The sequence below is a fragment of the Aythya marila genome, assembly GCF_965140915.1.
Source record: "Aythya marila genome assembly, chromosome: 12".
Lineage (NCBI taxonomy): Eukaryota > Metazoa > Chordata > Aves > Anseriformes > Anatidae > Aythya > Aythya marila.
Genome location: NC_139053.1, coordinates 21,726,037 through 21,752,460, shown reverse-complemented (window position 1 = coordinate 21,752,460; position 26,424 = coordinate 21,726,037). Strand labels below are relative to the sequence as shown.

Genomic DNA, 26,424 nt, shown 5'->3' with positions numbered 1-26,424 from the left:
GGTCCTTGGGAAGTGTGTGTGTGTGGGGGGGGGGGGGGGGGAACACGACTAGGATGTCTAAGCAGAGGAGAAAATAAGTGTTGTGGGCCTCACGTGTGCGCAAGGAGGGTTCCTGAGATGTAGCCCTGGGGGTACCTCCCTACACGGTGGGCATCCCACTGTCCTTCAGGCCCAGCAGCCAGCTCTGGTCACATCTCACAGCATCCTCCTTCCTTTTTGCAGTGTCCAATGGTGGAGAATGAAGAAAGAAGAGTCCCAGCATGGAGCTGTGAGGCAAAAAGAGTGGAGGAGGTAGCCAGAGACAGGCAGCCTGGGCAAAGGGACACCCTACCACTGGGACTGCGGTCACATCAGAGCATGTCCATTTTGCATTGGGTGCCCTCCCTGTAAGCACAGCTGGCTTTTAATACAGATGTATTGTATTAAAAAAGACACCTTACGTTTCTCAGTGACCTTCAATAATAATACCTGTTGTGTGGAAGAAAGGGGATAATGATGTAAATTGCATTTGTGGAATCAAGCATGTGCCTACTCTGTCACAGCATTAAAACGCACAATTAGGACACCATTATATTCCACATATTTCCACAGAGACTCCCCACAAAGTTTCTTTACCTCTTTTCTTTTTTTTTTTTCCATCCCAAGAATAGAGCTCTCTGCCAACTTCCATTCAAATATCTGACTACAAAATCTGACATTCCAGTAAAAGCTCTAAGAAATCTATCAGTATGTGAAACTACTGCTTAAGCCTTTTAAAACAGAACGACTGCTGTTATCCCAGCACTTGAAGAACATTTATGTTGAAATTAAAAGCATCAAAGGAAGCCTAAAAAATACACAACTGCACAACTTTAGAACAAAAAAGTCAAGTGATTCTAGGTAAAAAAGTGAAATCAGTTTCTACTTTGTTCCCTATACACAAATTAAAGACAGAAATTCTTGAGTATTTAAAACACAGAACTAGATGTAAACTATTATCAAGGATCACTTATTAAACTTCTTTAATACAAAGTATTTAAATTATATTTTTAAAACAATGATGAGAACAGCCCAGTTCTGTTGTAAATTTGCAATCGCAAAAGTACCTTGCTGCATTTCTTGTGTTTTTGTTGTTGTTTGTTTCGTAGTGTACAAAACTCAGGAGGAAAAAAAAAAAAAAAAAACTGCTTACACTACTTGGAAAACCATCAGACAGGAAGCTAATTAAACTCATCAGACAGGGATTTTCAAATTACTTATGTACTGCACAATAGATAAATACTCCCCACCACTCACCCCCATCTTTCAAAGTAACGTCTTAGTTCTTTGGATTAAATGATGACCAGCTGAATTGGTTTTGTCTTCTTGGCAACACTAAATCCAGTGACAGATCTCTTTGTTCTTTTTCTGAATCCACTAGCTGATAGCCAAGCATGTTTATAGCACCTTTGCAAACTTCCTGTATTTTCTTAATTTTCTGGAATGAAAGAACATTTCTCCAGGCCTGGGAAACATTGACTGCATCTCGAGACGTGATTTTGAAGGCTTCCTTTTTTTTTCCTGGCCCCTGTCCATGTGTGATGTTATAGACCCAACTTTTGAGTGTGGGCGTCAAACTAAGATCTGCAAATTTATACATTTCTGAGATTTCTGATAATGGATCTCTCACCAGATCTTCAAAACGGATCATCAGATAGCGATCTTTAAGGAAACTAGGTGGTTTTAGAGTAGCTGTTTCATAAATCTGAACATGACTTCTACAAATCTCTTGCATTACTTTGTATTTGCTATCTTCCACTTTAGTGCCATTGGTACTCAGAACAATTCCATTGTCACGGGCTAATGCTTTGACTGATTGTTCTCGTGACTTGACAACTGCCCTGGGGTCACGGACCAGGTGAATGATTTTGAGGTTCAGGGATGGATCAGTGAGAAGTGGGTAGAGGACCTTCAAGTCAAAAAAACGAACCTCCTTGATGACAACATGGCTGTAAGTTTTACAGGCTTCCTCCACCTTGGTGAATGGGTACCGTCCACATAGAGTCTTGCATGCCATTTCACTGGTTATGTCAGTACGTTGAAAGGAGTCACAAGCAGGAGCTGAACATAGAGCTCGACTCACTGCCCACTGGAAAAGATCAGATAAGTTTCTTTTCCAAGGCATGTAAGCATCAAACACAGACATGTCACACAGAAAGACCGACCTGACTAGGTCCCGCACTGCCATGTGCAAGACCTTCGCACTGTTCTGATACATCGTAACCCATACGTGCCAGGCAGGCTCCATCAGGTAGAAGACACTGGGGTGCTGGCTGAAAAGCTGACCAACAAAAGAAGATCCTGACCGCCAGGAGGAGAGAATGAGGATGTGGACTTGAGACGGTTTCTCCTCAGACTGAAGCATGAAGCTACTGTACCGGGCATACATGAAGACTAAGAATCCAGTCTGAACCATAACAAAAAGTATAACAATTGTGCTAGAGATCCGAATCCTTGCCATTCTCACTGAGGAAAAGCAATTAAAAAAGCTGAAAAAGAGAAGGAAAATGCTGGTGAGCTGTTGATGCTATGGCATAACAATGATAAAACTTACACAATACAAACTCTTGCATTAGTAAGATCTTTCTTTAAATGTTCATATACATAATTCAGCACTATTAGGTTCCTTTGTCAGTGGTATTTGGAGGAGAACATCTGCAGATGGATGGGTGTTGAAAACAGAAAGAAAGAAATGCACTACAGCAAGATCACAGTAGAAGTAAGTTTGTAGTGAAGGTTTGAAGTAGTGAAGAAACCTTGTGTTGAGGCTGCTCAACTGCTGGAAAAAAAAATAATAAAAAATATAAAATGGTCTCAGCTTGGATTCTGGGAAATGCTGCCAAGGAAAAAGAAAATCTTAGTCACTCCACTCCACTGTATTTCAATCTCAGTCTAACAAGGGTTTTTATTGCTAGATGGGAACATTAGCAACTGCAGGTACTGAAATTAAAATAATCTTCTCGTTAACTCTAAGTGTTGCGCCCTGTGGTGACAGTAGAACACTAAACCAACTGATGATAGTGCACAACACCCTGTTTTTCAAAATTACAGGAGATGGGTGTAAACTTGCAACCTCAAACAGCTTCTGGCTATAAATGTTGTACGGGACAAGCAGTGGATGCATGCCTTTTGTATGGAGTGCATATTCCCCATGGGTGATTAAGGAACTATCCATTTTTGAGTTAGAATTAGCTACATGCACTCCTCACAACTTTTTCCTAGAGATTTTTGGCACCTGACTTTGTACTCTCACTTTTGCAGATTCCACTTGAAAGCAGTTAGTATGTTAACAGGCTGGGTTTTAGGGAAACATGAATTCTCAGGTATGAAGACCATATCAAGGCTTTTATGTGGAAGTATTTACTATCTAACTGCATTTAAACGTATTTTTTTTTCTTGTTACAATGAATGGCAGATATACCGAAACGCTCTGGACTGTTGAAAACAAATAATGCAGACTAGCAAATACAGATGCAAAACCATTTGAGGTAATACATGAGCTAAGTTCTTAGTGCTAGCATTATAAAACATGAAAAAGACTATTTACTAGTACTGAAAGCTGAAATAAATGGTTAATTAAAAGAGATGGTAAAAACAGGCAGTTTCAGCTCTTTCCACTGCCCAAATGTCTCATCAGGATATAAACGCTATTTTAAATGAACACAGTTTTGCTACTAAACTTTTGTTTTTAAGCCAAGGAAAAGAGCAGAAATATTTTTTTTTTCTCCCAAACTCCCGTCTTTCACTTGCATTACATACTCTTTATATTCACCTACTCAGCTAAAAATGCCTTTTCACTGTTTTATTACGTTCCCTTCTTCATCACATAATATCATTCTGTAGCTACGCAAAAGCATTTATATATCTCTAAAACCATGGATATCCCCAATTTTGTTACGCTGCCCATTGAGGCATTTTGTCCAGTGACTCCACATTTGCATCAATGCTGCACCAATATCCATGACACATGCCTGCAACAGCACCTCTGAAGATGAAACCCAAGGCCCATTAAGCCTCCCTTGCATAGTTCCTAATGCTTATCAGACACTCTGCTAAGCCACTTCAGTCTGCTAGCTTGGAAGAGAACTAATTACTCATTTTTTTTAACCTAGCTCTTTAGTGTCTAAGCAATGCAACACTGTACATAACAGTACTGGAGCTGGCACAAGGAAGGGGGGAAAAAAGGCATAGTTACGAAAGGAGGAGCCTGATCATGGCTGCCAACAAAATACATCTCGAGCCATTCACTCAGATATTTATGTTATCAATGATTAGACCTTTTGAACATCTAGTGCATAATTGTGTCATCAAATTATTTACATATACTTTTCAGGTGGAGTTATACTAGGCCTCCCTTATGATCGGGTCCCTCAAGCCTCCTGGGTCACTACTCACTTTACGGAACCACACAGCTAATTGCCAAGCTTACAAAGTACAAATGAACAGTGAAAGGTATAAGCTCACACAGCTTCTGTGAAACAAAACAAAACAAAATAAAACAAAACAAAACAAAACAAAACAAACACGTGTTTTTCATTAAGCTACTACAAGTCTTTTGCCCCGTCAAAACGGTGATTAAAGGACCATGGTTAGTATCACTGAATGGTTGGGGTTGGAAGGGACTTCAGGAGGTCTTCTGGTCAAACTCCTGCTCAAGCAGGGACACTCAGAACAGGCTGCCCGGGACTATGTCCAGGATGAATATGAACCAAGGGCTGAAAGGGAGCACAACAGCAGCTGGACTTCCTGTCCATTACTGCAACTTCAGATACCTTCTCGGTGACCAGATCCTTTAGCAAGCACCTTCTCATTCGCTCATGAGACCAGAATGAACAGAAGTGGCAATGGTGCTGCAAGAAGTAGAAAATCTGATTGATAAGGACATCAAGTTGCCTCACACCATTCACGTCTCTGCAAAATTTGAAGTATCACAATAGTTGGTATCACAATATACACTTTTATACATAAAGATGCTGCTAGGCATAAATTATTTTAATAACAGTTACAATGGTATTAACAGAGCACTTTTCAGACCTAAAATGGTACCAAAATATGGAGAAGGGAAGAAATAATTTGTGCAGAGGATGATCATTTAACTCATGCTTTTAAGGACTTATCACATGAGGGATTTGTCACATGAGACAAGTAATATTGTAATCAAGCAAACATCTTTGCAGTCTGGGAACAGCATTACTGTTGAGTGAACTTCCTTTAAGTACAGAATTCAACCTGAAAATGAACAAAAATTAATTTTAGAGTTAAAAAAAAAAAAAGAAAAAAAATCCTCCTATTATATTATACTAAAGACAGAAAGAGAGCAGCGCATATGGGCTCTCTGACCTGGGGCAAAAGACTGGCATGAAAGACTCTCTCAGAACAAAAAGATCTGGGTTTGTTGCAGGAAAACTGAAAATTTGGGCTAGAATAAAGCAAAGAACTGAAAACAGCTGAGGGAAGAATTACAAGTACCTGCTCCCACAAAATAAGTTCTGAGCAACTGAATCATAGCTGTCTTTGCCAAAGTCTTCCCCAGCCATTTTGTGTCTAAGAATATTTTGAGCACACTTGCTTTTAAAACAGCTTGTATGTATGAAGTATTTTTTTAAAGCCAAAGTCTTTATAGATTACAAAGAAATAAGTTTAACTTCCACAAAATGCAAAAATACAAATTTGAATGAATATCCAATAATGTATTATATCCTGTGGCTTTTAATAGCAGAAAATTATTTTGTCCTGTATGACTGTCATACACTAAATGCTGACTTTCAGACCAAACATTAGAGTTGAATGTACGTAAGATTTATGTACTTATAATTCACCACGGTACACCTCAGAACTGACTGTGAAAATGATCATACTAGTAAGTGTCATGCCTTTTATAGAATTAATAGGAAAATGTTTGTGCATGGCTTGATAAACAGAGCAAAGATCACTTGGAGGTCTATGTTTTATGGAGGTGTTACTCATTACATACTTCAGATGTAAGACATTACACCGATGTGTATAAGAGAAAACAAACCAAATCAAAATCACCACCACCAGAATTGCTTCTGTGAGCTTACATTAGAAACAATTTTGCTGCTTGAAACAGTGAAAATGCATGAACATTACAAAACAGATCCGAGAACAAAGCACAACATTACAGTAATTCTTCCTATAAATCACACGGCTGACAAAACATTGCTTAACAATGGTATTCCATAACTGGAAATGGAACATCTTCACAAGACAAAAGCTTGCTGTATTGTCAACAATGTGTGGTAAAAAAAAAAAAAATAATAATAATAATAGTAATTTAAAAAGCTTAGAGGGTGTCTTCTATAACCACTAGTACTTCAAAAAGAGTTAAAAGTATTTCCAATAGTTGTTGATTGCTAAATCATTGAATGGATTGCCTGTTTGATTATTTTAACCTAACAGTGAAAGTACAACAGAAATAATTAAACTACATTAAAGGAACCATAATCAGATGTTTTAAATTCTGACATTATATTATCATTTTAGCTGACGGTGCTATTTCTGCTTTTGAAAACAGCGTTTCTTTTACAATTTAGTGGTAAAAGACATGGAAGAGTCACTCCCAGGTAACCATCAAGCTTAAATACTTCATAATGTAATGTAATACTTCATAATGTAATGAAACATACCACAGATTTCATGATATAACTATAAAAGTTTTATATATGTGTGTGTGTATATATATATATGTATATATGTATATAAGATGGGTTTTTTTTGGCCAAAACGGTTTGGAGTTACATAAAGTTGTACACCCTGAACAAACGGCAGTGTCAAGGCATAGCCCTACAACACCTACTTTTCCATGCTGAGGATCACAAGGTGTCTTCAGCTACTAGAAAACAAGACTGCGACTGAGCAGACCTCGTGTCTTCAGATCTGCGTTGGGAATACCGACTGTTTCTAAGGATGGCAAAACTGGGGCCGTGGGGACACCTGCGGTGACCGATCGTTCCCCCGCCGCGGGCTTTGCCAGCACCAGGGCGGCGGCGGCCCGGAGCGGCCGGGGACGCGAGGGCAGAGGCGCGCTGCGCAGAGCCCCACGGAAGCAACCGTTCCAGGTAAGAAACTATGACAAGGTCGTTCCTCCTACACGCCGCTTTCACCTACACACAGAGGCTGGACACTGCAGAAAAGTGGGAAGGGACTTCCCGGAACGGCAGGAAATGCTCTCTACAGCACCTGATTTAACAGTCTAATTCCGGCAAAAACACCTTGACTCGGATCAGCCATATTCTCTAGGGAAGTAAAGGACAGGATGGAAAAAAAAAAAAAAAAAGCACATTTTCAGCAGCGTCCCCTTGATCGCAACCGACCGCACCGCGGCACCGCGCGGAGCCCCGCCGCCAAGCCACCGGCCGCCCAGTCCTGCAGCGCGAGCGGCTGAAAGAGAGCGCTCCGCTTCGCCGGGCCGCGGGCGCTGCCGGCGGACGGCGAGGAAGGGCCCGTCCTCGCCGCGGACCCCCCGCCCGCCCGGCTCGCCGGCCGTACCTCCCTGCGGGACGCCCTCCGCCCCCGCCGGCCCGGCCGTACCTCCCCGCCGCCTCCCGGCACCGCGAGCATCCGCGCTCCCCACGGAGACAATGGGCCTCTTTCAGACGTGGCCAAGGCGCCGCGGCAGCGGGAGGAGCCCGGGAAGGCGCCGATCCGCCCCGCGCTGGAGCATCCCCGGCAGGGACCCGCCTGACAGGGGCCGCCCGCCCCGCCCCCGGCCGCCCAAGCGGGACCGGCGCGGCAGGGGGCAGCGGGCCGGGCACGCCCCCGCTGCCCGCAGCCGTCCGCTCGCAGGGTCCGGGGAGCCCCACCGCAGCCGCTCCGCTGCCACGCTGCCAGCCCGGGCCGTGCCCCCGCAACCCCCACGGCGCTCTCGAGGGGCCCGGGCCCGCCGGGTTCGACGCCCGCAGCCCAGCCGCGGTGCCGTTAGCGGCCTGGCGCGAGCCCTGCACCGGAGCCGGGTTGTGCCGCCCGCCGCAGGCCGCTCGGCTCCTTAAACGAGCGCGGAGGCGTTTTCAATCTGGCAGCGCCCCTGAGGCATGCTCTTAATACTCGCGCCTCCAGACATTTCCAAACCCGCTTTTATCTTTTATCGTGAGACTTTTAACCCACTACTTACTTTTTCTCCTAACGAGACACTTCCAGAAAGCAAACTTATTTTAGCATGCCTCTCAGTCTGTCCTCAGTGAACGAGGTTTAGATTGCTCTCTGACAAGTGCATACACGGTAGTTCTGTGCAGTAGCATGGTGTTGGACTGCAGTGGAATTTTTATTTACTGCTGCTTAGCAAGCTAAAGGAAAAGTTCTTACAGCCAGCCTTCCAAGAAAAGGAGCTTCAGGAAGTCTCAATACTAGCTGTTATGGATCCACATGCAGGTATATTTTTTCTTGTACTCTCCTGTGGTAGCCATATAATCTCATCAAAAACAAAGGACTACCTGTTTTAGGGGGGGGTTATTTAACTGTCCAAAGTTAACCATTTCAGTCCGAAAATGTTCCCACAGAGATGCATGAATTAACATATTTTAAAAAGGAAAAATTACATAATGTCATAGCAACATAGAGCAAGGAGAGAACGTACTCAGAACATACATACCTAGTTCTATCTTTCAAAGTCAAAAGTGTGTACAGATAATAAAAGCAGGTACTGATTTTTGAACTGGGTTTCTTTAAAGTTTTCTCAGGCATTTCCTCAGGACTGATGCTGTTTGCAGGACAACACTGGAGACAACGGCAGAACTGATGATATTGGAGTTGTAGTGAACACCTGATTCTGGAACACAAACATTTTAATCCTACCGAAGACCCAGAGAAAGATAAGGAGAATGCTGACATATTGGATCCAGGCAAATTTAATGATTTCCCAAAATCCTGGCTGATATTTAAAGAGAGTCAAGGAGTGTTAATGGAGAAACTTCTCATACAACCACTGCAGTAACTAAACAAGAGAATCAGAGGTGGAAAGGCACCAAATTGGTTAGACATCAGTTTGTGTGGCAACTGCAAAGCTGCTGAGTCACAGAAATCTCAAAAAGCATTTTACCACAGAAATGCTGTGCAAAATACCTATCCTAGAAGATGTTCAAATCAATTCTGTGCAAAATGTCTATTTTGTCCCTGCTTCACCAGAAAGCAGATATTGGTAATACTCAGGCAGGTAAATAAACCTTGTGAGAGATGTGCTATATACATTTTCTTCGAAACACGGGCCAGTTCTTGTCTGAGAAACCGAGTAAAGAACATAAATCATTCTTTTGGAGCAAAAAGTTTTCAGGACTGTCTGTATAGGTAACAGATTTGCCACATCCACTTCAGGGGTTATTATTGGCTGAACCAACCTTGTATACAGATTTCTGATTTGCTTTAGGTCGGAAAGTGTAGTATCATGCTTTGCCAGTAGCAAACATTACTTCTCTTCTGTATCCACAACAAAGTGGGACTGCAGGACCAAAGCAAGGCTTACTAATGAGATTCACTATGAATTGCTCAGAAACCACCTTAAAAGGTCATTTTAGTAAGGGTGAAGAGCAGCAGGGGTTCCCAGTAAAGACAGAAAACAGTTATGTAAGCAGAACCATCTGGAAGTTGCACACACGGAGTTACGGGTAAACAAGTATTCAGCTAACGCTGCAACTATAGCATATGCTCAGCAAACAAAGGAAAAGTTTAGCAAGAAGTCTAGGAGAAAGCAGTGTTCATTTGGCCTGTATATGAAGGCTCGAATAATGCTATCCAATTATGTTTCAGTTAATGCAGTTTTCTAAGGATATAGGATAACTTCCTCTGGGTAATGAATAGTAGCATTAATGATGAATGGTGTATCTGCTGCTCTTCCAGTCATCCAAACAGGGTTGGGATCTGAAAAAACTGTCGTCACTAAAATGGGGAAAGAAAACATCCAAGTTAATGGGGTTTTCAGTCTTAATACAGAATTTAAATCCTCTAAGAGCAACTACCAATATGCTAACTACTGCTGTGCTGCAATTAGCAGCTGTACAGTCAGGCTTACCATTTCTATCTCGATATGCTGCAATGATGTTTGTTAGATCATAGTCAGCTGCAAAAGGACTTGTGCCATTGACCACAGACACCTGTTGACACAAGGAGATATTTACGTTACTTGTCCACTCTTCAAGAAAGTAATCCTACTGAGTTTGTTAAGCAAAGTAACCATGTCTTGAAAGGAAAGCACACAGATGTCACACTAAACATCTTGGCAAAAGATTCTCTTCTACCCTTCAGCCTTACAAATAAATGTTTAAGAGTTCAGAAGTTCTACGGTCCACTCTGTGCAAACATAGAATCATAGAATATCCTGAGCTGGAAGGGATCCACAAAGATCATCAAGTCCAACTCAAGTCCATCAAGTCCCCAGAGGACCACCCAAAAAATCAGACCAAGTGTCTGAGCATTGTCCAAATGCTTCTTGAACTGAGGCAGGCTTGGTTCTGTTACACATTCCCTGGGGAGCCTGTTCCTGTGCCTGACCACCCCCTCAGTAAAGAACCTTTTCCTGATACCCAGCCTGAACTGCCCCCCCGTTGCAGCTTCAAGCCATTTCCTTGGGTCCCTCGGGTATGAATAACTAGAGTGTCACCTATGGTGCTAGTAAGGGAGGAAATTAATGGAGAAAAGACAAAAATAATAATAATAATAATAATAATAAAGAAGTCCTCACATTGTATCTGGTATCCAGTCCACAGTGGTTAAGTAATTGCCTCTGGTTCAGTTTCAGGTCTCCATTCATATAGAGCTGAGATCCTGGTACAGGAGAAAAAAACTGAAGAAAAGCCATGCTCTGCATCACAAGCGTTGACATTCTCTGAAACAGTGAACATGAGAAAAGAAAAATCAGGAAAAGCAAACAAAACCACAAACAGTTTTCTAACTCTTTGTATCTATAAATCCTCTGCATAGATTTTATTTTATTGATGCCCAGGTTTCAGATCATCACATTATTCTAAAGAAGGGAGGACCAAGTGAGAAATATGAAAATAAACTAGTATAGTTCTTGATTAACTAACTTTGATTTTAAAAGTTCCGTACATAATTCAGCAGAGTCCAACAGTTTGTGGCTAATGACAAAAAAAAAAAAAAAAAAAAGACTTTCTATAACATGTTAAAAGCAGCCAGATAATTAAACATATTCATTGAAGGTAAACTTTAAAATATTCAGACATCAAAACCAATACCCTGCAATAAGGGCTTGATAAGGAAATTCCTCTGCCCTCATCAGCCATTCAATCTGAAAGAAAATTTCAAATTTACTGTAAAACAAAGGCATTGTGACTACTGGAACTTTCCACATGATATTAATGACTAAACTAATACTTCAGCACATAAATTTAGGACTGTAAAGGCTTTTACTCTGGATCTCAGGGGTTTAAGATTATTAATTTTTTTTAGCTCAGCTGAAAGTTTAGTTTAGCTAAACTTGTCTACCTGCAGCCAGCAAGAGTCCCTCAGACAAGCTAAAGTAAAAGTTCCTCATCTGTTTGGCTACATCAAACTCTATTCTATACATTACTGCTGCCTTCGGATGCATCCATGGCTTCTCTGTGCAGCGGTGTTTTATCCACTCCTCTAGCTATTAAGCCCACTAACACCTGAGAGAGAGACAATGGCAGCAGAAGCGTTCTTGTCTCCCTGAGACACCTTTTTGTCCCCTCTCAGCTATGAGGCATGGATGATCCTGGCAAATTATTATCATTGTTTCAAAAGCTCTTAAACAAACAAAACCTATGGAGTTTCAGGATGCCGCAGCAGCCTGTCCCTCCAACCTCTACTACTGTAGATCTATCCTCTATGCTGCACCACAACCCAATAGGAGGACGTACAGCTTCAAAAACAACAACAAAAAATAACCACAGAACAACAACAAAACACACACCAACCACCATACCAGTGGAACAAACTGAAACTAGGAATGACCCAGTAGAGAAGGAAATCAAATATATTAGCAAAATAAATCTTTTGAATAGGAATTTCAAATGCATAAAGATTCTTTCTTGCTTTGCATAACCACTGCTGGAATATTATATTGGGCCTATATGTCACAATGAATAAAATAAAAAATGCTCACATAGAGTTGGTAGGAAAAGATTAGAATCAGCTGAACACCAACTACATGCTCGGTAGATTGTAGCGGAAGCTCCAGTTTAAAATGTAACTGATCCATTTTGCCATCTTGATTTTTGTCTTCCTCCCTAGTCTAAAAGAAGCAGTAAGAATGGTTTTGCTTGTTTGCTTAAGAACTTCCTGTTAAAAAGAAATACAAAGAATAGTTATTGTCTAGGAGATCTCCACACCTGCAACATATTCATAAAAAGGAATCAAATGATTCCATAGGAAAAACAATAAAAATCTAATTTAAAGACATGAGACTAGAGACAAGCAAGAAACCTAAATTTTGTTTGTAACACTATGCCCTGGGTGCTCCCCAGGGAGGGAAAGTTCATCAGGCCCTATAAGAACTCTTCTGCCCTATGCCATTCCAGCAATCTTCCCTGTATACTGGCATTGGTACGCATGATGGATCTTCTGCCACATCTTGCGCGAATGCACAGCTTCTGCCTTCTGCCCTTGCAGCTTGCTTCTTATCAGCTTCTGTGTGCCTTGTACAATCCCTGGCTGGGAGCCAAGACTTGCTATGCTTCTGTGCGACAAATGCACAGTTCTTCAGCTATCTGCAAACATAACAGGGAGGCGTAACAGAGCTTTCACAGATAAGTAACTGCTACTGTTGAATCCCAGAAGGAACATTTGTTTGCAGAGTAGAGACTTCAGGCTTTTGAAAGCACATACCTGCATTAAAAACCATGGGTTACCAGTGAACCCCTGCAAGCTTCTGAGTGCAATAAATCATACAGAGAGGGAAAAAAGAAAAAAGGAAAAAGACAAAAGAAAAAAAAAAAAAAAGAAAAAAGAGCTGATTAAAAACTACCCGTCCCGAGAGACTCGTACCGTGAGGTGCAAAACACGAGGCTGCTGCTGCTCCTCGAAGGCAGCGGTGCGCGCCCACCCACTCGCTCACAGGCACCACCAACGCGACCCGCGTCCCCGCCAGCACCGCCCGGTACGCCTACCGACAGAAACGGGACTCGCAATCTGTCCTCCTGGAGCCGGTTGAACGCTGGGAACGTGCTCCACGCCAAGAAGCTGCCCGGGCCGGGCCCGGTGGTGGCCACGAAAAGCACCTCGTACCGGAACCGCACAGTGGGCTGCTCACGGTACGCGCCCTGCTTCAGCCAGAAACCTGCGGGCAGACACAGCGCGGGGCCTCAGCGCCGGGCCGGGCCGGGCCGCGCGGGGCCGAGCGGCGCTCACCGTGGCTGCGGTAGGCCACTAGCAGCGGCGGCACGTAGGTGAACACGGCGATGAGCAGCAGCGCTAGCGCAGCGGCGGAGCAGAGCCCGGCCCGGTAGCGAGTGTAGAACGCGGGGTGCGAGAAGAGCTCCACGCCCGCCATCGGGCGCCCGCCCGCCCGCAGCCCTCGCCCTCACCGCGGCAACGGCGAGGCGCCGGACTGACGGGACGCAGCGCCTATCAGCGCGCCGGGGCGCCGAGGAGGAACGGGCGCAGCAGCCAATGAGCATTGGGCTCGCGCGCTCCGGGACGGCTCGTTGCAGCCGGCGACAGGAGCGGGACGCGGGCGAGGGCGCTTGCCACGGCACCGGGACCCCCGGGACCCCCGGGACCCGGGACGCGACCTCCAGCGCCCCGGGAACGCCTCGGAACTCGGCGTTCAGACTGCTCCGGCCGCCAGCGCTGGGCCGGAAGCGCTGCGTTTCGGGCGGTTGCTAGGAAACCGACCGGAAGTCCCGCCTGCCGAGCCGCGGCTGTTGTTGTTGTGACAGGGACCGTGACAGCGACAGGCCCCGCCGCCCGCCACGAGTCCCTGCCCGCCCGCACTCGGGCCTCGCCGCCGCCGGCTCCGCTTCCTGCCCGGCCCGCGCCATGAAGTGGATGTTCAAGGAGGACCACGCGCTGGGTAAGGGCGGGCCCGGGCCCGGTGCTGCCCGCCGGCGGCCCTGCGCCGCCCCGTCTCCTGCGTCGCCATCTGCCCCGGTCCTCCCGACTCGGTACACCCCGGGCAGCCCCCGAGCCGGTCGTCGCGGCTCTGGGCGGACAGCCCCCTGCGGCCCTCGCCGAAGGCTGGCGCGGTAACCGGGGACGGTCTCCCCGAGTAGCTGGGGTCTCGTCGCAGGGAGGCAGGACGGCCGCAGCCCCCACCGGCTCCCATGTCTGCAGCGCTGCTGGCTCTGCCTAGGACACCGGTGATAGATACTGTTACCATCCCAATGACTAATTACGAGTTTTGTTCACAGAGCACAGATGCGTCGAGTCAGCAAAAATCCGAGCCAAATACCCTGACCGTGTCCCGGTGAGTAACCAAGCCATCTTCATTCCGGTACTTAGAGGCGAAGATGGATAAGCTGTTCCCATCCTGCCTTCTCTTCTTTGACCAGATCCTACTACGTAAATTCATCTTTTGTGTATTCATCTTCCATTTTGTGACATAGATGTTTTAAAGAGGCTCCAAACACATTTAACTAATTCAGCATTCCCTCCTCTACCCCTACACGTATTCTCAAGTAAGCAACAGTGCCTGACTTTCTGAATGCTCACCACGTGTCTATGGTTTATGAGTGTCCTGGTTTCTTCGAATAGCAATTATATTCTCAGTAAAGACCCTATGCTTTCAGTCTCTTGAAGATTTTATTCTGTGCCAGGGAGAGAATAAATTATTACACCTTGACAGTCATCCATCATGGCTAGATGAGTTTTGTAATTTTCCCCTTATTTAATATCCACCTGTAAGCAATCTGATCTTGAACCTACCTCATGTAAACTCTGTTGTTTGAAAAGCCATTGCAAGTGGTGACTTTTCCTTTCTGCATTAATACTTGCTGCCTGCTAAATAGCAAATAACTTTTCTTCACTCTGTAACCCCCTTTATCATGTTTCAGTCAGTGAAATGACCATACTTCATGCTCTTGTGTAACATCTAGCAACACATTCACATTCTCAACTAATATACTTGAGAGTAAAATTTCCACATTCCATCTGATCACATGCCAATTAATGACATTCCTGTCTGACCTCTACGTAAGTACCTTAGCCAGTAGACAGCACAGACCAGAGATAAGACCTCTAACCATTTTGCCTTTCCCTCTTTCTGAATCAAACCTAGTCACAGCATCTTCTCCAGTTGTAGTCTGGCAAGCTCATCCAATCCTTGCTATTTTCCACTTGGCCAACTACCTAATACAGACTGTAGCATGCTAATAACCATATATCTTTACAGGTATACTTTTGCGCATTTCCAGAATATCTTTCACGACCCTAGAGGAAAAAGAGAGACATTGGAACTCATAGTATGAGTCAGAATTACGTGATACTTTATCGAGAACGGATGGCAATGTGTAAATAGATACAAGAATTAAACCTCAAAGTCCATTGTGATGCTTTGTCTAGGAAAATAAAAAAAAATCTGCATGATGTTTCAGATTGAGACACCTAACTTTTACAAAGTAGTTGGTATCAAATATACATTCTTTTGCATTTAGTGATCAAAAGTGTTTTTCAGACTTAATGCATGTTTTCTTCTTTCCAGTCTGTAGTCTGCATCCAGAATGATGTAGGTCAGAGGGTTCTGACCTTCAGAGCAGTTCTCAGCTGCTGTCTCTGGCTCCATGGATTTGTAGATATTTCAGTAGCTCAAACATCTTAAGCTGTATTGAGATACCATATGAATAGCCCCTGTCCTAGCCTGGACCCTTTAGAAATAAAATGGGAGTTGAAAAGACACTCATGCTTCTTAAGCACTGCTATTTTAAATTTGCCTGGGCATCACATGATCCAAGGGTTAGAGGTATCTGCAAGTTTTACTAGAAGCAGTTCACCAATAGCCTTGACTTCCAATTACGACAGCTTCTGCATTGTAAAACTAAAATGCCTGGTAGATTATTGCAATCTCTTTTTTTAAAGTATCAGATGTTAAAGCTTGAATGCTCCTTTCAGTCTGGTCTTGGTCTTCTTCACCCTTCCCATGTACTAAATTGCAAGGGCCACCTACTGTACCATCCTGTTTCTGTAGACAGCACCAAATAAAAGAACCCTCTCCAGATCATAGTGTATTTTGTAAATTTACTCGAGCCTTAACTGTATGCTGTAGCAATGAGGAGTGCAGAGCTAAGCAACGGAGGCACAGCAACCTCTTGTCAGCCCTGTTTCCCCACATACTGCATTCTTCAGGTCCTTTCCATAAGTTATACTTAATTCACCTTCCTCCCATATGTTGCTTTTTGCTTTGTTTGTGACCACCTTGCTGTCTTGCCTTCCTGTGGTCAATTTCTTAACTTCCTAACATATGAAGTAAGATAGTGTAATGTCAGTTCAGTGTAACACAGGAGAATAGCATCAGTGAGACAACAATAATAAGGTAGAACAAACTGTATGCTCTAAAGTGCAGTTACGCATATTCAGAATAAAACTTTTTTTTTTTTTTCTGCTGTCCAGTGAAAAATATCAGTATGTTACTGCAAACCTGAGTCTGTAGACATTCTAAAATGGTGATTAACATAGGCATCTTTTTTTCCAAGTCTATGTATCCCATCTGGCTCTTATTCATATATAACTCATACATAGCTAAAACCAACATTTCATTAGTATGGCTTCCCTGTCATCCTGTAACTTCATCCAACTGATGCTGTAATCGTATTGTTGATAATATCATACGTAACATATACTGCTGGATCATTTATCAGTTTAAGTTTAGAATGTCAGAAGCATACAGACAAGATCACATCACAGCACATTTCTGCTAATCTGGTGGAGCACTCAACTGGCTTCATTGGCAGACTAACTGGTACTCCAGGGCACGCTGCAGGCATTCCTTTCTCTGCCTAGACTCATCATACAGCCTGGCTAAAATGCCTAGTGCCTAACTGTGGGAGGTGAATAATTATTGCCAGATTAATTATGCAAACCCAGACAGTGTGGATGACAATTCAAAAGCTGTGCAGCAAAACACTTTTTTAAAAAAAAAAAAAACAAACCATGGGATCTATGGCAAACTAGAACCTTACATTATACAATTTACACTGCAACTCTATCAGAATTTTGACTACATTCAGATATAACATGGTCTCTTCAGCTCTGCACTAAGTTATCTACAGTATGGCTGCTGCTCTACTTAGCATGACAGTTTCTGAGATCCTGGTACATGTGTGATGATATTGGTACATATTCTGTGATGGTGCAGTACACTGCACAGATAAATACAAAATACTTAAAAAATAGTGAATCAAGTTATGCTTTACATAGAAGCCTAAGAGACATTTTGGCATCTTAGGATTGTGAACAGCAGGTGAAGTCAAAAACATTAGATTCTAGACTAGGCTGGTGGTTCTCCCTCTTACCTTAGTACTGATTTTTTTGTTTGTTTTTTGCTTTAGTGTTGATGACTTTTTTATTTTATTTTTTTTTTGCCCTTTTGCTATATTCCATATCAAGGCAATCAGTTCTGTCATGTGTTAGGAATGACTTGGGGCTTTGTTCAGAGGAGACAGTTAAGTTTGATGGGTAGAAGTGGTGTGTATGTATTAAACCTTTACTTCTTGGTTTGCGGATTACTATTTTATCATATAACATTTTAAAAGAGCATAGGGAATGCTCCTTGCAGACTACAGTTCTATGTAACACAAAATTTCAATCAATGACTGCCACTTTCTGTGTATGAGATAGTGACAAAGACAAAATAAGCAGCATATGTACAAAGTGAGTGAGTGGACTTCACAATCACAGAATCATTAAGGTCGGAAGAGACTTTCAAGACCATCACCCTACTGCCAATATCACCTATTAACCCATGTCCCTAAACACCAGGTCCAACCTTTCCTTGAACACCCCCAGGGACGGTGACGCCACCACTTCCCTGGACAACCCATTCCAATGCCTGACTACGCTTTCTGAGAAGAAATGTCTCTAAATTTCCAACCTAAACCGTCCCTGGCGCAACTTCAGGCCATTCCTTCTAGTCCTATTGCTAGTTACCTGTGAGAAGAGGCTGACCCCCAGCTCCCTAAACCTTCCTTTCAGGCAGTTGTAGAGAGCAGTAAGGTCTCCCCTGAGCCTCCTCTTCTCCAAACTAAACAATCCCACATCCCTTCAGCTGCTCCTCACAGGGCTTGTGTTCCAGACCCGTCAGCAGCTTTGTAGCCCTTCTCTGGACATGTTCCAGGACCTTGATGTCCTTGTACTGAGGAGCCCAAAACTGAACACAGTACTCGAGGTGCAGCCTCACCAGAGCCGAATACAAGGGGACAATCACGTACCTGGTCTTGCTGGCTACTCTATTCCTGATACTAGCTAGGATGCCCTTGGCCTTCTTGGCCACCTGGGCACACTGCCAACTCATGTTCAGGTGAGCATCTATCATTGTCCCTAGATCCTTTTCTGCTGCACAGCTTTCCAGCCACTCTGCCCCAAGCCTGTAGCGCTGCATGGGGTTGTTGTGGCCAAAGTGCAGAACCTGGCACTGAGCCATGTTGAACCTCATCCCATTGGCCTCTGCCCATTGACTCATCCTGTCCAGGTCCCTCTGCAGGGCCTTCCTACCCTCTGGCAGATCGACACTTCCCCCTAACTTGGTGTCACCTGCAAACTTCCTGAGGGTGCACTCAATTCCCTCATCCAAATCATCAACAAAGATATTAAAGAGGATGGGCCCCAACACTGACCACAAGAGATCACTCCTGGTGACCATTCTCCCGCTGGATTTCACTCCATTCACCACCACCGTCTGGGCATGGACATCCAGCCAGTTTTTAACCCAGCAAAGAGTATACCTGTACAAGCCATAGGCTGCCAGCTTCTCCAGAATACTGTGGGAGACTGTGTCAAAGGCCTTGCTGAAGTCTAGGTAGACTACATCAAGAGGCTTTTCCTCATCCACCAGCTGGGTCACCTGGTCATACAAGGAGATGAGGTTGGTCATGCAGGACATGCCTTTCATGAACCCATGCTGACTAGGCCTGATCCTCCGGTGGTCCCACCTACATTGTGTGATTGCATTCAAGACGACCTGTTCCATCACCTTTCCGGGCACCGAGGTCAGGCCTGTAGTTCCCTGGGTCCTCCATATCACTTTCCACTGCTGATTTACCAGTACTGCAGTCTTGTTGATTTTTTCATGACTCCAATACATTTGGAAGGAATATGTGAGACCAGAGGAGGGCCACGAGGTTGTATCAGAGGGCTGAAGCATCTCTCCTGTGAAGACAGGCTGGGAGAGCTGGATTTGTTCAGCCTGCAGAACAGAAGTCTCTGGGGGGACCCTATAGCAGCCCTCCAGTGGCTGCAGGAAAGCTGGGGAAGGACTCTCTGTCAAGCAGTGCAGTAACAGCACAAGGAGTAACATCTCTAAACTAAAAAGAGGATAGATTTTGGTTAGAGCAGGTGATTTATCAAAGCCTTCTGTTCATAGAAAAGCCTCACTTTCACGCTTATATTTTACAGGTCATAGTGGAGAAGGTCTCAGGATCTCAGATTGTTGATATTGACAAGAGGAAGTACTTAGTTCCATCTGACATCACTGTGGCCCAGTTCATGTGGATCATCAGGAAGAGGATTCAGCTGCCCTCCGAGAAGGCAATATTCCTCTTTGTAGATAAGACTGTCCCGCAGTCTAGGTAAGAGGCTGTTCACTTGGTATTCAGAACCATATCAGAGGGACATTAACTCCTTTTGAGGCTTATTTGGTGATTTTTAGAAGGCACATATTTACAATTTAAATCTCACTGCTTCCCTCCCCCCCTCATATGTGATAAATATCTTGTTTCTCAAGCTAGGCTTAAAGGAAAGGTGACTACAAAATGTATTATCAATACTTTCATGGCAAGAGGGTAAGCTCTGGCATTATATCTTTGGTTGAACGTAGGAACAACACTGATATCATCAATGGCAAATAATCCTCAGTATAACAAAAAGGTTGCATGTTAAGTGCTCAAAAGCAAACACCATAAATTATTCTGAAAAAAACATTAACCTGCCTCTGTCAGTTCACAAAGAAATGACACTATATTTTTTTTTTATATAAGCATGAAATGCAAAATGACTGTAGAAAGGTTTTTCACATTGCTTTTGTATTGGAATAAGTTGCAATGGTTACCTGCTACATACAGAATAATATGTAGAAGCAGCAGCTACTTACTATACAAGCTATTTTAATATTTGAAGGAATAGCATGTAACATTATGTGGCTTAGATGCAGCATTTTTCTTACTAACCCTTACCTTTGTAACAGTACTCCCAGGTAACTTGTCCAGACTCAGCTAGAAATATTTTTATTTAATTCATGATACACAATAGGGACCTGTGAACCTTTTTCTATGCTCTCTCTTCTGGGAGCATTAGGAATGCATTAGTGCCATCTTCTTAGTGCTATACAATTGCTAGCAACAAACAGGAAAGGAAAAGAAACAGCACATTATCTAATCTCACATTAATGATGAGATCTCTCATCTCTGCTGGAAATACAGGGCGCTGAAGCTTCAAGCTAATGGGAAAATGTAAACTTTTGTTAGCAGATAAAAATCTTACTGATCAATGGCTACTTCTCTTGTAGGACAAATTTATTGCATAGACCACTAACTCTTGCCATTCTTCTCTCCTCATCCAGAAGTTTATCTACTATTTTCCAATTTCCTTCTATTTCTAGTATTGCCTGCAACTCTCTCCAGTTCCTCTCATGTGGCATCCCTTTCTTATGGGTAAAAACCCATGACTGTTTTCCCCATCACTCACATTCAGTCTGCATCTTCCAGTTCACTAGTTTTTTCTCAAACAATCTTGGGAAGTCAAAGGTGAGCAGAAGCAGCACCACTTGTGCACCTGACTGAAGTCAACTGCCTGTTTCATCTGTGGTTCACAGATAGTTGGAACAATTTACTGGCCAAGTAATTGCTTGGTTCTGTTACTGTTTTTCACAGTAAAGCATCCCACTAAAGACTACTTAAACTGTGAAGGGCCACATGCCTATCCTGTTAAAAAAAAAAAAAAAATAGTCCAGACATTCAAAATTTTATCCACTGAAAAAAACACTAGCTTTTAGCTAGCATGGAATTTATTGCCCACACATTTTAGTAATAGCACTATTTTAAGTCATCACTTTTTAACAATACAGAAGACAAAGCTTTAACTCCTCCAAACAACCTGGACCTCGGAGAAACAGTCCAAGCAGCATAAGTTTGGTGAACTTAAGACCATCTGAACATTCAAGACTACAGTATATGGAGAGAGAAATTAGGTTCTTCACACAAGCAGCAAGGTTTCAGTTCAGCTGCATTGAAGGATGATGCTACCAGGCTCTTAATCTTGCTATTAGTCACAGCATCAATAACATACAATTCAGAAATTGAAATACATCCAGTGAGTAATTCCTAATAAAAATAAGGAAGCATTTTCATAGATGTACTTATTAGGTACACAAGAAACAGAAATCTAGGTGTCCTGCAGGGAGCCCAGGATCATTTTGTGAAATCAGGAGTCAACTTTTTTTTTTTTTGTGTGTGTGCGTGTGTTTTAATTTATACATAAGACTTAATTTTAGCTTTTATTAATCTTTATGTGAGATTCTGTTACCATTTGCAACTGTCGTGATCCAAGCAAGCTGTTTCATTTTTCCCTCTTCAAGCTTAACTATGGGACAACTTTATGAGAAGGAGAAGGATGAAGATGGATTCTTGTATGTTGCCTACAGTGGAGAGAACACATTTGGTTTCTGAATGTTGGGTCTTGGCTACTATACCATCCTGCTGTGTATCTTGTAAATAGCTGATCATTTTCTGTTCTGACATCCACGTAGGTTTCTTCTATATACATGTATTTGTAACTTGATTTATTTCCTAATGTATCTATAGGTCTTGTTTTATTAGACTGTTAAATTATAAAAAAAAAAAAAGTGTGTTTTTTTCTCATGGCTGTGGATTTGCAGAGCCTCACTTCTTTAGGGGATGCATTTAATGGCATTGATTAAATAATAAAGCAAAGTAGTGGAGCTACTAGAACATGAAAAGAATGCACATTTATTCTGTTTTAAGGAGTTAATTTATGAAAGATAAAAACATTGAATTAGTATTGGGAACACTGGATTTGCTAGGTTATCCTAAGCAGTAGCAAGATGCTGATCATGTTGAATCAAGGAAGTATGTTCTCCTTTCTCAAATAACAAAGTACAATAAAAATTCCTACCACAAACAGACAGTGATGTTATTTGTTTACTTTCACTTTGGCCACAGTTATATATCATTCACTAGATAGCATACAACTGCTTACATTATTTACTAGATATTGTACTGCTTCTCAGCATTTGGGATGCTGCTGATGATAGAAGGAATAAACAAAAAGCTATCTGTTAGTTCTTAAGACCAAAAGATTCAGCACTATTACATGTAATCAGGAGTTTAAAAGCCAGGCCAGCGCACAGGCTATAAGCGGAGGAATAAATACTGTTGGGTTTTGGAATGCAGGACCTAGGTGAAAAAAAGTATAGCATATAAGGAAAGGGCATCTTGAAGAAGGAACGATACAAATAGAAAACCAGAGAGCTGAAGAACAGGAAGGAATAATTTGTCCATGAAGTTGTGGCCAAGAGAGAAATAACTGGTAAGGAGTTCAGATTAAAACAGTTGCATGAGCAGCTTTAAAAAAAAAAAACAACAGTAGTGGTTGTGTTACAGTTAGTTACATAAATATACATGTATTTTCCAACCAAAAATTTGGTAGGTAGTGTAAGGAATTTACAGAACCAAGTATGTGAAAAAATAGCTTTAATTTGCTTGAAATGGACAGCTAGACTTAGAAATGCTGCATGCAAGATAAAGAGTTCAAGATCTGTTCCTATACTTTATGAGCACTTTCGCTCAAGCATGTGGCACGGCACAGCAAAAACAGAAAGGTTTGCCATAAAACCAAAAAAGCTGTTACTCATGAGGCTCTCAACTTCCTTCCAATTTGGCTTACCATAGCTACACGACTACCTCTACTTAAGAGGCAGAGGCAAGCTTGTGGCTCTGAACTACAAGACTGCATAAACAAACAAAACCACATGTAAGTGCATAGTACTGGAGTTCATGCTCTGATATGAAAAGACAACACCGGGTTGGAAGAGTAGCGTTGCTCCGGAGTCTGTGAATCAGCAAGGAATCACTAATTACGATTTAGGTTCTTAATAAAAGTATCACTTGATTTTCATGCTAAATGGTGTAGAAGAGTTTATTTTTTACAGTGTTTCCAGACACATTGGAAATGTTACCACTCTGTAAGCTTAAATCAAATTCATATTAGACTAAAATTCTCATGAAGCCACCTTATGCATGGAATTGTGTTCAGCACTACAGGTTTTAGAGGTGCTGGCAGAATGACTCCGCATTTGAAGAGATAGGAGCTTATGAAACACTGATACTACAGTATTATTTGGACTTGTCACGGTAGCAGTGCTGTATGTGCTTAATACATCTGAGAATGTGCAGTTAATTTCAGTATGCCTTTCATTATTTGAAATAGTACTGCAATGTATAGCAATGCCTTAGTTAACATTCCGTCCGTTTCTTTCCAGAATGCGTTCCGTCCCTTTCTATGGACTTACTATTACCATTTACTCCAAAACATTTTGATTCAAATTTAGAGTGGTTGCAGCTGTGATTTTTAATACATTTTTCTGCTGAAAAATGTTTTCTTTGAGCTGAAATGTCACAGTTTGTCTACAGTATTAAGTTTGGTGGTTATCTTTTTTTGCTAGCTGTTAATAAGAAAACGTACCTTAGCCCTCACAACTGCACAAGAAAACTAATTACATGCTAGCACAAATATATCTAACCAAAACAAGGAAAAATGAGGTTTTATTGCCAATGTTATGATTCATGTGACTTTTGGAATACCCCTCATAAGCCTCTAAAAACAAACATAATTACTCTCTTAACTTCTCTGTAATTTTTAATTAGTTTGGTTTTAGAAGCCCAGGTACCCAAGTAATCCCAGAGAATGCAGAGATAAAGGCTCTAACAGATACGTTCCTTTACATCTGCAAATGTACTTGAAATGTCAAGAAAAAGATTTTCTTTTGAACTGCATACCTCTCCTTTAGAGAGGACAGTGTGTCTTGTAAATTGATTAAAAGCAGTTTGTCTAGAACACTGGGTCCCATATAGTCTTTTCTGTTAACCCTTAAGGACTGAGAAGGCATTTCAGTCTATACACTGAATGAATCACAGAAGCACAGAATTGTAGGGGTTGGAAGGGACCTCAAGAGACCATTGGGTCCAACCCCCTTGCCAAAGCAGGTTCCCTCGAGCAGGTTACCCGGGTAGGCGTCCAGACGGGTCTCATATATCTCCAGAGAAGGAGACTCCACAACCTCCCTGGGCAGCCTGTTCTAGTGCTCCTTCATCCTCACTGTGAAGAAATTCTTTTGTATGTTGGTGTGGAACTTCCTGGGCTCCATTTTGTGGCCATTGACCTTTGTCCTGTCTCCACAAACTACCGAGAAGTTGGCCAAATCCCTCTTTGTCCCACACTTAAGATATTTGTAAACATTAAAAAGATCCCCTCTCAGTCTTCTTTTCTCAAGGCTGAACAGACCCAGGTCTCTCAGCCTTTCCTCACAGGGGGGAAACCCTATAGCCCATAGGCCCTGTATCATCTTAGTGGCCCTCTACTGGACTCTTTCCAGGAGATCCCTGTCTTTTTTGTACCGGGGAGCCCAGAACTGGACACAGTACTCCATGTGAGGCCTGACTAGGGCACAGTAGAGGGGAAGGATCACAACCCTTGACCTGCTGGCCACTCTCCTTTTAATGCACACCAGGATCCCATTGGCTTTCTTGGTCACCAGGGCTCACTGCTGGCTCATGGTCAACCTGTCGTCCACCAGGACCCCCAGGTCCTTCTCCTAAGAGCCTGTACTTCTCCCTTCTCCCCCAGCCTGTACTGATCCATGTGGTTGTTCCTTTCCAGGTGCAGGACTCCAAATTTGGTCCTGTTAAACCTCATTTGGTTTCTTCCTGCCCATCTCTGCAGCCTATCCAGGTCTCGCTGAATGGCAGCACAGCCTTCTGGCGTGTCAGCCACTCCTCCCAGCTTTTTATCATCGGCGTACTTGCTGAGGGTGGACACTATTCCCTCATCAAGGTCATCGATGAAAATGTTGAACAAGACCAGACCCAGCACCAACCCCTGAGGAACACCAGTAGTCATAGGTCTCCAGACGGACTCTGTGCTGCCAATCACCACCCTCTGAGCACTTCTGAATAATGAAGAAATTGAATAAACATCTCACTATTCTTACAGTAACATTTCTATATAGCCTTAAGCTTACTTGAAGCGTCATCTAAAGAAACAAACACTAGTTGAATTTAGATGGTCTTTCCTCAAAAATTATTTCGCGTAAACCACCACTGCTGCAATGCGCTTGTAATGATGCTATCAGATTCTCAGGATAGTTACACTCTAAGGAAGAACCTTTCAACTGCATTTGGTTGCCACTTTTACTCTCAACACCTTTCTTTCCTTCTTACTGACAGTAGCTTTTCCTAAGTAACTCACTCAAATGTTTTCCTGCTTATACCTCAAGCATTTCCTCCAGGCATGGTTTCATAACCATCTAGTAGTTTCTAACCGTCAGAAGGAAGCCTGGCTCCACCCACAGCAGCACAGCCCTAGCTCTTCCTTTGCTCTTGTGCTTACTAGGTTAATTGCAAAGCTGTGAACAACTAGCACAAAGCTACCTTGTTCTGGGGTCACAGTTTGTTTCTCCACAGACAATTATTTGAACCATCTTCCATTTACTTTGAACGTATTATGAACAGTAAGGGCTCCAGTCAGCATGAGGTGAGCAGTAAAGGCACACTGCAAAGATGAGAACTTTGCTTTTTCAGGGAGAGAAAGATGCTACCACACAGTCTCAAGAAATTTTAGCTTCAAGCTCAAACGGATGGTAGTTTAATTTAGACCTGGACAAGTACTTGTTCCTATGCTCTGCTTTTGACTTCCTTTAAAATGAGCGGGCTGTCTGCCCAACCTTCTTATTGTGATTGAGAATAGAATAACTTCTGCAACAGCAAAGCTGTTAAAGGCATCCCATACAAATTAGGGATTACAGTTTCTTTGTTCTAGCAAATAGGAACAATCAGTCCCTGTACTAGCTTGGGATAGCCAAGCATGTATCTGGGTGATAAAAAGACACTCTGTAGAGCATTTTACACATGCCTTGGAAATCCTGCTGCCCTCATAAACTCTGCTGTTCCAATTACCAATTGTTTGCTCATCCTTGTTAACCATCAGTTTAAATGAATTTACATCATGTAACTGCTTATCTCACAACTAGTCTGATGC

At 42.8% G+C, this 26,424-nt stretch overlaps 3 protein-coding genes across 9 annotated transcripts; 1 reads left to right on the top strand and 2 right to left on the bottom strand.

Annotated features, from left to right (window-relative positions):
- Positions 1-517: 517 nt before the first annotated feature.
- LOC309882838 (carbohydrate sulfotransferase 5-like) lies at positions 518-8,011 on the bottom strand. Of its 6 annotated transcripts, none has more exons than XM_082770315.1 (4): positions 7,570-7,586; positions 5,186-5,247; positions 4,791-4,927; positions 518-2,507 (listed from the first exon to the last, which is right to left on the bottom strand). In XM_082770315.1, exon 4 carries the CDS (start codon positions 2,477-2,479, stop codon positions 1,298-1,300), a length of 1,182 nt encoding a protein of 393 aa, XP_082626441.1. In that variant the 5' UTR covers positions 2,480-2,507; positions 4,791-4,927; positions 5,186-5,247; positions 7,570-7,586; the 3' UTR covers positions 518-1,297. The 6 variants fall into 6 exon arrangements, with proteins under 6 accessions (XP_082626441.1, XP_082626440.1, XP_082626442.1 ...); XM_082770314.1 differs by lacking the exon at positions 7,570-7,586 and adding an exon at positions 6,836-7,492; XM_082770316.1 differs by lacking the exon at positions 7,570-7,586 and adding an exon at positions 6,836-7,492 and having other exon boundaries at positions 4,791-4,870; positions 5,190-5,247.
- A 264-nt stretch (positions 8,012-8,275) lies between these two features.
- On the bottom strand, positions 8,276-13,526 carry TMEM231 (transmembrane protein 231). The gene is made up of 7 exons (XM_082770318.1): positions 13,357-13,526; positions 13,116-13,285; positions 12,113-12,241; positions 10,709-10,852; positions 10,040-10,121; positions 9,801-9,906; positions 8,276-8,912 (listed from the first exon to the last, which is right to left on the bottom strand). Exons 1-7 carry the CDS (start codon positions 13,496-13,498, stop codon positions 8,723-8,725), a joined length of 963 nt encoding a protein of 320 aa, XP_082626444.1. The 5' UTR covers positions 13,499-13,526; the 3' UTR covers positions 8,276-8,722.
- A 53-nt stretch (positions 13,527-13,579) lies between these two features.
- On the top strand, positions 13,580-25,275 carry GABARAPL2 (GABA type A receptor associated protein like 2). 2 transcript variants are annotated; one of them, XM_082770320.1, is made up of 4 exons: positions 13,580-14,020; positions 14,358-14,413; positions 19,552-19,724; positions 25,048-25,275. In XM_082770320.1, the coding sequence occupies exons 1-4, from the start codon at positions 13,987-13,989 to the stop codon at positions 25,127-25,129; spliced, it is 345 nt and encodes a 114-aa protein (XP_082626446.1). In that variant the 5' UTR covers positions 13,580-13,986; the 3' UTR covers positions 25,130-25,275. The 2 variants fall into 2 exon arrangements, with proteins under 2 accessions (XP_082626446.1, XP_082626445.1); XM_082770319.1 differs by lacking the exon at positions 25,048-25,275 and adding an exon at positions 21,728-22,290 and having other exon boundaries at positions 13,603-14,020.
- The last annotated feature ends 1,149 nt before the right edge of the window (positions 25,276-26,424 follow it).